This window comes from Gobio gobio, assembly GCF_949357685.1.
Source record: "Gobio gobio genome assembly, chromosome: 1".
Taxonomy (NCBI): Eukaryota; Metazoa; Chordata; class Actinopteri; order Cypriniformes; family Gobionidae; genus Gobio; species Gobio gobio.
The window spans coordinates 76,995,388-77,007,251 of NC_137097.1; the positions used below are offsets into that span (position 1 = coordinate 76,995,388).

Below are 11,864 nucleotides of genomic sequence, written 5' to 3' on the forward strand. Positions count from 1 at the left end.
TCAGCTGATGTTTACATAATCTCTCGTGACATTAGTCGGTTCACCGACGGGAGTGACTCATTTACCGGCTCCAGCGCGTCATCAGAACACCGGGATTCGCCGCATCAATAAACGCGTCGGTTCTCCCGGTAAACGGGGATCTCCTCCATCTCTGCGGATTCGCACGCGCTCTTATATAACGGCGCTCGACAGGACAGGACGGGACAGATCATCCGTGAACTCCAGCGGTGAGTTTCTGCGTTTGGTCCATTGATTCCTGCGCGTTTATTTATTTCACGTCCCTGTATTTGTTCCCGTAATGTGTGTGTGCTATAGAAACTGTACATATCTAAACAACGAGATGGAATGATTAAAGTTACTTTTGTACACTTAACGCGAGAGAGGGCTGTATTCACAGGCATTATATTGCGCTTTTTCTGAAATAATGTCCTCGAGGCGCATCCCTGCCCTCCATCAGGAACATTCTGGAACCGCGTGACGCCGAACGGGACATTAACGGAGCACCGCGTCCGCGTGGATCACCGCGGTCCAGTGTGTGTGTGTTCTGGAATGTTGGGTCAGAATTCCATCACGTCACAGTGTAAACACGTCACTGTTCAGGTCTCTTATTCTTATTTGGCGTGACGTCAATGCGCATTTGCTCCAGAAGCGGGACAGCGATAGTGGATCTTGTGATGTTTCTTGCGCGCGATGATGCTGAAGTCGCGAGTTTTTCCAGATTTCGCGTCTACTATTAGCCTAGAAATCATAAACTATCATCTGACAACTGATGTGCTTTCCTGTGTGTACTGCATACTTATTAGCCTCTATGGTGCATGATTTGCATACATATGCACAAATCCATGCCGTTTTGTAGTATAAATATTGTGTTTTCCAGCAATAAGAAGTGCACTTCAAATCCCCGGATGATGTCACTTATTAACCGAAGTGTGAGGATGAGGTGTAATTTGGGAGATAAGCACTGAATGCCTGTGTTCACACAGTAGATGGTAAAGCAGGACCTCATTATTGCCTTTAATAATTAAACAACATGTTGATATTTTAGTCCATTTTGTATTAAACTGCAGTGAAGTCATCAAAATGCACATGTTAGATATGTCTGATTTTCATTTTTTACACTGGAAATATAAGGTCAGGTCAAGATCATGCATTATGGCAGTGGTTCTCAACTCCAGTCCTGGGGACCCACTGCTCTGCAGATTATGTGTCTCTCTTATCTGACACACTCAGTTCAGTTCATGGAGCTCTCTCCTAACGAGCTGATGATCAGAATCAGGGGCCTTAAATAAGGTAGACATACAAAATGTGCAGAGCAGTGGGTCCCCAGGACTGGAATTGAGAACCACTGCATTATGGGATACAGTATCTAGCACACACTACACCTGTAGGCCACTAGGAGTGATCATAACCAGAATCCCGAAGACACTGTGCTAGCAGTGGCAGAACTCAGCACTCGGTGGCTAGGGGGTTTCCATCCACCCATCCATCGTTGCATCCATCCACCCATCCATTGTTGCATCCGTCCATCCATCCATTGTTGCATCCGTCCATCCATCCATCGTTGCATCCATCCATCCATTGTTGCATCCGTCCATCCATCTATCCATCCATTGTTGCATCCATCCATCCATCCATTGTTGCATCCATCCATCCATCCATCCATCCATCGTTGCATCCATCCATCCATCCATTGTTGCATCCGTCCATCCATTTATCCATCCATTGTTGCATCCATCCATCCATTGTTGCATCCATCCATCCGTCGATCATTGCATCCATCCATCCATCCATCCATCCGTCGATCGTTGCATCCATCCATCCATCCATCCATTGTTGCATCCATCCATCCGTCGATCATTGCATCCATCCATCCGTCGATCGTTGCATCCATCCATCCATCCATCCATTGTTGCATCCATCCATCCGTCGATCGTTGCATCCATCCATCCATCCATCCATTGTTGCACCCGTCCATCCATCCATTGTTGCATCCGTCCATCCATCCATTGTTGCATCCGTCCATCCATCTATCCATCCATTGTTGCATCCATCCATCCATCCATTGTTGCATCCATCCATCCATCTATCCATCCATTGTTGCATCCATCCATCCATCCATTGTTGCATCCATCCATCCGTCGATCATTGCATCCATCCATCCATCCGTCGATCATTGCATCCATCCATCCATCCATCCATCCGTCGATCGTTGCATCCATCCATCCATCCATTGTTGCATCTGTCCATCCATCTATCCATCCATTGTTGCATCCATCCATCCATCCATCGTTGCATCCATCCATCCATCCGTCGATCGTTGCATCCATCCATCCATCCATTTTTGCATCCATCCATCCATCGTTGCATCCATCCATCCATTGTTGCATTTGTCCATCCATCATCCGTCAATCGTTGCATCCATCCATTCATCCATCCAATGTTGCATCCATCCATCCATTGTTGCATTTGTCCATCCATCATCCGTCAATCGTTGCATCCATCCATCTATCCATCCATTGTTGCATCCATCCATCCATTCATTGTTGCATCCATCCATCATTGCATCCTTCCATCCATCCATCCATCATTGCATCCATCCATTCATCCATCCATTGTTGCATCCATCCATCATTGCATCCTTCCATCATCCATCCTTCATTGCATCCATCTATTGCATCCATCATCCATTGTTGCATCCATCCATCCATTGTTGCATCCGTCCATCCATCCATCCATCGATCGTTGCATCCATCCATCCATTCATTGTTGCATCCATCCATCATTGCATCCTTCCATCCATCCATCCATCATTGCATCCATCCATTCATCCATCCATTGTTGCATCCATCCATCATTGCATCCATCCATCCATCATCGCATCCATCTATCCATCCTTGCATCCATCTATCTATCCATTGTTGCATCATCCATCAATCATTGCATCCTTCCATCCATCTTTCCATTATTGCATCCATCCATTGTTGCATCCATCCATCCATTGTTGCATCCATCCATCCATCGATCCATTGTTCCATCCATCCATCCATTGTTGCATCCATCCATCCATCGATCCATTGTTGCATCCATCCATTGTTGCATCCATCCATCCATTGTTGCATCCATCCATCCATCCATCCATCCATAGTTGTATTCATCCATCCATCCATCGTTGCGTCCATCTGTCCATCGTTGCTAGGGTTTTCTCGGCGGTTGCTAGGTTGTTGCTTAGTGGTTAATAAGCTGTTCTTGGTGGTTCCTAGGGTGTTCTGAATTGTTAGGTGGTTGCTAGGGTGTTCTGGGTGGTTGCTAAGGTATTCTGAGAGGTTGCTAGTCGGTTGTTATGGTATTCTGGGTGGTTGCTATGTTGCTAGGCAGTTGGTAGTTGTCAGATGGCCTACAAAGTGATGTCACACCTGCACCACCCTATTGGGGAATGGGGAGCATGAGGTTGTGTAGATGGGTATGTGTCATCTGTGAAGAAATCATAAGTGTGATAATAAACACGACCACGAGGTAAAGTATAGATAATAAGTGAAAGCGGGCCGGAGACCGAACCCTGTGGGACACCCTGAGGGACTCTTCATCTGTACAGGCTGTGGTCTGAGGGAAAGCTGAGAGTGTGATAGTGAACATCGGCTTCTAATGCTGGAGTGATAAACACACACCAGTGCGTGCACAGCTTGTGTTCTTTAAAGGGTAACTAAACCCCTGCTCAGAGCTTAACTCCACCCACTGGCAATTTTCAAAAAATGCTGGAAAAGTGGGCAGAGCCCGGCGGACACAGAGGGGATGAACCGAGGGCTGGGCTGAGCGGAGGGCGTGCACCTGAGACCCGCAGGGACGGGTTGATTGACAGCTGTCAGACTCGCGAGTCGCAAAGATGGAGAATGACTGGAGTGACGCCAGCTTTGCAACAGAGCGGTCATTTCTCCTACCTTCACCTGAAGTGGAGGAGGGTGGATTGTCTGTAGACATAAACCCGGAGCCTTATCAATGCGAGCCGCTGCTCAAACTGCGTTAACTCCCGATGCCGACGATGCTAGTGAAGCAGCCGCGCAAGAGAACTGACCTAATCTATCTGCGTCCGCGGCAACCACTTGCGTGTCAGGGTTTGAAAGCGCGTCTCATGTATGAAAATTATCTGTACACATGACGGGCGGCAATAAAATCGCAAGAAAAGCCTGACGTGTACTGACAACTTCATTATTTAACCGTATTTTCTTCAATACAATGTTAAAACATGTGTCAAGTGAGTTTCATTCATAATGTTTACTTCATGTAATATGACAGTTCATACTGGAGTGAAGCCGTTCTCATCGTGTGATTGGGGGAAACATTTCTGAGGGCGTGGTGAGCTTGTGCCAGGGGCGCGGATAGTGAGCCGTTGGAGGTACCATCCTACGTCACGATGTACCACAACGTCCAATAGGAAAATTCAACTGCAGTAGCCACCGTTCAACCTTAGGAGGGCAGCACTTTGGCGGTTTTACACCATATTTTATAGAATTAAAACACTTTATACTCAAATGTCATAACATTTACTCGAATCAATGAACAGCATTAATAAAGCCCCAGTATTACAGATCATTAACTAAAAAAAGTTGGTTTAGGGTTTAGTTACCCTTTAAGGCCTATTTCGACACAATGCAGCGTTTGTGTGCGAGGAACTGGGCACGCACCCCTCGCGCCCCGGGCACAATCTGTCTTACACACACACACACACACACACACACAGCCTTTGTGCTGGGCAGAGTAATTTAATGTCAGTGCATGTCCCTACTCGCAGAACAATCTGTGCCCCTGCAGATATAACGCGTTACACACTGTTATATGTGCGTCACATTTGCTCAGTGTGTGTCTTCCAGCAGGTCGTCTTCTGCAAGCATCTGGAGTTCAGGAAGCAAACACACTCAATCATGGCGGAGCCGAACCTGCCGTCCCCCACGGACCCGTCCCTGCGCTCTCCGCGCTCGGCGCCGCTGTCGCTGTCCTTCCCGTTCCTGCGCGAGGGCAGCCGCGTCTGGGAGAGAGCCGCGCCGCCAACCGGGGAGTTACCGAGCCCTCTGCCCACCAAACGCACGCGCACGTACTCTGCGTAAGTCCAACACACACACGAGTCACGACCCACACACATGCACAGAATACGAACAAATGAGATTGGATTAGCCGCCAATGCGTAAAATAGCTGTGAATTGATAGTTGTGTGTGTGTGTGTGTGTGTGTGTGTGTGTGTGTGTGTGTGTGTGTGTGTGTGTGTGTGTGTGTGTGTGTGTGTGTGTGTGTGTGTGCAGGACTGTGCGCGCTAACGCGGGCCCCGTCTTCAAAGGCGTGTGTAAAAACTTCTCGCGCTCGCAGGGTCACGGCTTCATCAGACCGGATCTCGGCGGAGAGGACATCTTCGTGCACATCTCAGAGTGAGTCCAGTGATGATACAACAAACAGCTGATGTTTGACATGCAGAAAAATCATTTATAATACCCCTTTAAAAAAGGTAAAATAACTAATAATAATGCTACAAATATAATATTACCAGTAATAATTATATACATTATATATTTATTTAATTATAATATTTTATATTAAAAACAACAGTAGAAGAATAATTTTAAAATATGATATATTATATTATTATTAGTATTATTACTATAATTATACAGTATAATAGTAATTTTATAAAGTGTACTAAAAATAACAACAACATTAATAATTATAATAATAATTTTATGAAGAGTAACAATAACAATTTCATAAATATAATAATAAAACATATATTATAAAATATATTATAAAGTGTAATAATAATAATTTTATAAAGTATAACATCAACAATTACAATATTTTGGTATAATAATTGTATAAAGAATAATATTATTAATCATTTAAAAATATATATTTGCAATAAGTAATTATATTTAATTATATTAGAAATATAATTATAATTATCAATAATTAATATATAAATATGATTTATATATATATATATATATATATATGTTATCAAATATGATAATTTAAGTATACAAAAATAAAAATATTTTATAATAATTTTATGAAATATAACAAAAGTAACAATAACAACTATAGTTTTGTAAAGTATACTAATAATAACATTAATAATAATTGTATAAAGTGTAACAACAACAGTACCAATAATTTTAAAATAATACTTTTATAAAGAATATTATTAATAATCATTAAAAAATATAATAGTAATACTTTTATCAAATATAATAATATTAATAATGAAATATGAATAATAATTTTATAAAATACTGCTACTAATAATAATAATTGTCTTATAAAATACACTAATAATAACAAAAATAAATAAAAAATGTTGACTTAATTTTTACTGTCTGTGGTTTTAGTAAATAAATCTTTAAAATAATGCGAGCAATTGCTGATGTTTTTTTTTTAAGATTATACAACAATAAAAAATGCTAATAGTTTTTGTTAAAAATCAGAAAACTTTATATACCATTATATTTTTCATAAAAATGATAAATTTATCAAGAAAAAAAAATTCTGTTTCTACTATAATATATTTTAGACAAGAGCCCAACTAAAGCAAACACTGATGTTTTTGTGTTCATCCTTCATCCTTCAGTGATTCTGCTTGTTATCATCAGGTGTTCACCACTAATGCTCAATCATCACTTAATAAATCTCTTAATTATCTCATTAACTTTAAAACTTCTTCAGAGTTACTTTAACACTTTTGAATGTTGAGTCAAATACACTCTGAGGAGTGTTAATTTAACAATGGGGTTTTGCTGTGTCATTTTACACCCCTGTAATTTGGCTCCAAATCTCAGGTAAAAATTGTCGTTTTGACCCTCCTGTACAAAGCATTGAATTACTCAGTCGATATACATTCATTACATTTAATATTTTGGCTTTATCACTATTTATGTTTTTCTTTCTACAGAAAAAATATGAACAAAATCCAAACTTTGAGCCGGGGAAGTTTCTGAAATGTGGTTGATTTGACATGGCTTTGAACCGTGTGTTTTCCTTCCTGTGTGTGTGTCCGTGTGAGTCACTCATGCGTCTCTCTCGCAGTATTGAAGGAGAGTACGTTCCCATGGAGGGGGACGAGGTCACATACAAGGTCTGTGCCGTCCCGCCCAAGAACGTGAAGGTCCAGGCCGTGGAGGTGCTCATCACGCACCCGAAGCCAGGAACCAAACACGAGACCTGGTCGGGCCAGATCATCAACTCCTAGGACCCGCCCGCATGAGAGGATTGCTGTGAGAGCAGAGCATCATGGGAAGGCTGTTGAAAGTTGGTGGGTGCAGAGAATGTCACACGAGGTCACCCGTCTAAAGGAGACGGGCTGCGTTACAGGAGCGCTTGGAAACAGACTCGATTCGCAAGCGCTCAAATGCAAATACACAAACTCAATTTCACACGTTTCTGTTGCATTGTTGACGCTCACAGTGCCAATTCACAGCGCTTTTTCTGTTTCAGCGCCAACAGGTGTGTTGCCAATGCATTCGTGTGTTTGTTTCTGGTTAAACAAGACGTCTGAGATGGAGAGAGATTGTGAAATTAAGGTTAAACATCCTCAAACTGAACTGTGAACGAACCAGAGGCTACACATGCTACACTTGTGGCCGGTTTTGGCTCTTATATTTATTTCTTTATTCATGCATTCATTTTTTTATAATTCTGTGTTAAATTGATGGTAATAGGGCGAAGCTCACAAAACCTGTTCAGAACAATATATCATAATTACATTCATCATCATACTCACCCAAATATCTACATGTTTAGAAATTATGATCTGCATAAAATTGTTTTCTGGAAAACATTTATCCCTCAAATTCTTATTACTGTAATAATGCAACAACAAAACACAAAAAAAAAACATTAAATTATAAAGTATTTAAACATTTTAATGAGGGCTGTCACTAACGATTATTTTGGTAATCGTGTGATCAGACGATTATTTGTATCATTAATCAAGCAGATTTTTTTTTTGTGGTAATAAAAATAGCCTTTATAATGACTTAAAATACATATATAATAACAATAACACAATAATATTCGGTTCAAATAAAGTATCAAAATAAAAGTACTCATATGATTTATAGAACAACACTTAAAATACATAATATACATAATATAAACAATAATCTTTTGTACATTATGTATTATAACAAATGCTTGATAACTAATTAACTGATTTTTTTTGTTTTAATTAGGGCTGTCACTAACAATTATTTTGTTACTCGTGTGACCAGTCGATTAATTTGACGATTAATCGAGTAATCGGATAGTTTTGTGGTATTAAAAATAGACCAAAGCCTTTCAAATTACTTGCATATATAATAACAATGAGGCAATAATATTTGGTTCAATTAAAGTATGAAAAGCAAGTACTCATATGGGTATAGCTACATTATATAAACAATAATCGTTTATACACTATGTATTATAACAAATGCCTGATAACTAGGCTAATTAACTGATGTTTTTCATTTTAAACATAATTACGTATGTAACTAATGATTACTTTTTATTATGTATTTTAAGTGTTGTTCTATTAAACCAGATTTTTTCACTACTAAAAATATCTGATTACTCGATTAATCATCAAAAATAATCTACCTATTTGCTCGATTATTTTGCAGATTAATCGAGTAATCTGGTGTTTTTTTTGGTGATAAAAATAGACCTAAGCCTTTAAAATGACTTGCATATATAATAACAATGAGGCAATAATATTTGGTTCAAGTAAAGTATGAAAAGCAAATACTCATATGGGTATAGCTATATAATACATAATATATACATTATGTATTATAAAAAATGCCTGATAACTAATTAACGGATGTTTTTCATTTTAAACATTATAATTACGGCTGTAATGATTACTTTTTATTATGTATTTTAAGTGTTGTTCTATTAAACAAGATTTTTTACCCCCCAAAAAATCTGATTGCCCGATTAATCGCTAAAAAAAATCGACCTATTACTCTATTATTTTGCTGATTAATCTGACAATTTTGTGGTAAAAAAATCTGGTTTAATAGAACAACACTTAAAATACATAATATAAACAATCATCTTGTGTACATTGTGTATTATAATAAATGCCTGCAGAGGGCGCCAATGGCCGGGATATTGTTTTTGTTACACTTTACAGCAGATCAAATCCTTGTTTAATATTGACCAAACAACATTTAACTCAAATGTTCACTTAATCTTTAATTATTGGACACGTCTTTACAATAGAAATGCTACAGCCACTGTAGTTTCTGTGGACATCAAAACCGTTATGCACGTAACCGACACGCATGTAAATAATTAAAGTGCATATTAAACACGCAGGGCATATATTTATTTACCTGACTCACAGCACAATAGCACAATAATACATCGTGCAAGCCTTAGAAAACGGTCTAATAATGCGGTTCATGCTCGTCCGTGGAAAGCGGCACTTTGTGAAGACCGATTGACCATTAGTAAAGAGTCACCATTTTAAGTCACCATTATGGTAATCGGTGTTTTATTTAGTTGGGCTCTTGACCTATTACTTTTTAACATTATTTTTTTTCTGGCTTCTTTAACTGTGTGTTTAGAAAACACATTTTGGTATGACAAATAAAGCACAGAGAAAATCTGTTCAGGAGTTGATTATGTTTTGATTAACATTATTAACGTGATCATCATTTAGTGACCTGATAAACTAATATCATTTATCGGCACGGGTAAATTGCAAGCTCGTACTCGAATTTAATCGAGGAATCGTGACAGCTCTATTTGTAATTGTACTATTTGATGTACCGACTTTATGGATTTAATTTCCTTTTATTAATGCATTTTATTGATTTTAATTTAAAAACTGTTACAGTATGAGAATAATTACTGATGTTTTACTTACAGTAGTGAGAATTTAGGGGGGCAAATGCTTCATTCTCATAAAAGTTGCAATGCAAAAATCGCAACGGTCCTAAAACGAACCGTAATTTTAATTTAGGGTGAAACACGAGTCGGACATGATCTTGACGGGTTTGGAGGGCTTCGTCCTTTAAGCTCTGTGATGTATGCTGGAACTGAAGAATCATACGACTAATATTGCACTTGAAAACTTGAAACCCCAAATATAAACTGCCAAACTGACTTCATCTCCCAGAGCTCTCCTCGGGAGCTTTTCAGGGTAAAACAAGCAGCATTTTGTAGACAAGCAGTCGGCTAGCGAAACAATTTAAACAAATGTTTGTGTTATTTTTGCTATATGTATGTGATGGTGTTCATGCGTTAAATGTTTGGTCACATGATCTGTTGCATGTTCTTGAGTTTGTCTTGTGATTTCTGGACCCTCTTTTGGGGTTTAACCGTCATGTTTTTGTTTCAATTTCAGCTCTTTTTAGAGCTCACATCACTGTGGTTGACGTCTTAATAAAACTTTGTCAAAACTTTGACGGACTAATAAAATTAATTTATGATTCACATGTTTGTATCTCACTGCAAAGCAAAATTGCACAAAACTTTAACATCTGCACATATACAAATAATATAAGCGCAGCATCCATAAACAATAAGACTCCGTCACAATTTACGAAAAACATTCATGTATTTACAATAAACAGACATGTTTAAGATTCATCACAAGGCATATCATAGGATGGATTTTTCAAACAGACTGAAGCAATCAATCACATTTTTCCTTTCATCAGGAGTGTTAAAACATACGTTGTAAAGTTCAACCAAAAAATAATAATAATAATAATAAAGATCCTTCATAAATGATCGATACAGTTGTTTAATAGATTATGTTCGCTTGTAGGAACTGAGATCACATCATTTCTTGATCAAAATATTTTTCCAGCAAAACAAACTTGCGGTGCACACTTAACATCATTAGTGTCACTTGAATCAATTACAGTTAAAGTGCATTTATGCCATCAGATATGAAACACGAACACATTAACATGAGATAAAACAGAAAAATTCGAAATTAAAATCTAAAACATTAGAAACACCGGATCCAGAGATGTCCGTCTTATCGCTATCATGTTCCCAGAGATCAACGGGAGTGTTTCAGTGAATAAATGGATTCTCTCTGGAATGATTAACACTTGAATATCACATCTAAACAAGTTGCTGTCACATTAACAAAATTTTTCTGGCAAAAAAGGGCAATGTGTGAAGCACAGCTACAAAAGTCAATTTTCAAACCAAGCCGAAATCTGTTGGTCGATGGAGTGCATTAGCGCCCGCCCACTTTCTCAGTGGAAGTTTTTCCCATTTGTTTCTCCCATTGGGATTTCCAAAAAAAAGTCTTTGTTAAGGCTTTACAAGTCATGAACCAAGCCGACCAGCTACGATGTGAAGCAACATTACAAAAAAAATATATAAAAAACAAAAACACAAAGGGACTGTGTTGACGTCTTTAGTGAGGGAAAGAACTACACTCACATGAAGCATTGCAAACAGCATAATCAAGTTTAACATGGGAGTGGGTGGAGCTAAAGAGATCTTTTGGCACGTTTCGCTTGTTTCGACTCTCTGATTGGTGGAATTGGTGTTCAGCATAATGGGTAATGTACACTGTAAACCCAAATAAGTTGGCAAAATTCAAAAATTGTCTTTTTTAAGTTAAGAAATGTAAAGTTTAAGTAAGCAGATCTAGCGGATTTTTATTTTGTAATCATACATTTGAATTGCTCTGAACTTGAAATATTTGAGTACGCTAATTGATACATTTAACTTCTCAATAATCTCACGTTTTTAGTAGTGAAATCTAGCTTTAACTAGCTAATTCAATAAATGTCACCTTGCTAATTGCTTACACAATGCTTTGGTAGCATTAGCATAGCACTTGCAATATAAAGCATTTAACATACTGTATATCT

The 11,864-nt window shown here is 38.5% G+C and overlaps 2 protein-coding genes across 3 annotated transcripts in view; one reads left to right on the forward strand and one right to left on the reverse strand.

Moving 5' to 3' along the window:
* Positions 1-83: 83 nt before the first annotated feature.
* On the forward strand, positions 84-10,427 carry csdc2b (cold shock domain containing C2, RNA binding b). 2 transcript variants are annotated; one of them, XM_079815164.1, is made up of 4 exons: positions 84-227; positions 4,869-5,095; positions 5,292-5,414; positions 7,063-9,079. In XM_079815164.1, exons 2-4 carry the CDS (start codon positions 4,917-4,919, stop codon positions 7,223-7,225), a joined length of 465 nt encoding a protein of 154 aa, XP_079671290.1. In that variant the 5' UTR covers positions 84-227; positions 4,869-4,916; the 3' UTR covers positions 7,226-9,079. The 2 variants fall into 2 exon arrangements, with proteins under 2 accessions (XP_079671290.1, XP_079671289.1); XM_079815163.1 differs by lacking the exon at positions 84-227 and having other exon boundaries at positions 4,651-5,095; positions 7,063-10,427.
* A 133-nt stretch (positions 10,428-10,560) lies between these two features.
* The window catches only part of pmm1 (phosphomannomutase 1), a 27,421-nt gene continuing 26,117 nt past the window's right edge, over positions 10,561-11,864 (reverse strand). Inside the window, exon 8 of the mRNA XM_079815095.1 lies at positions 10,561-11,864. This exon is cut by the window's right edge and continues 2,537 nt beyond it. The gene's annotated coding sequence lies outside the window, so the exon portion shown is untranslated.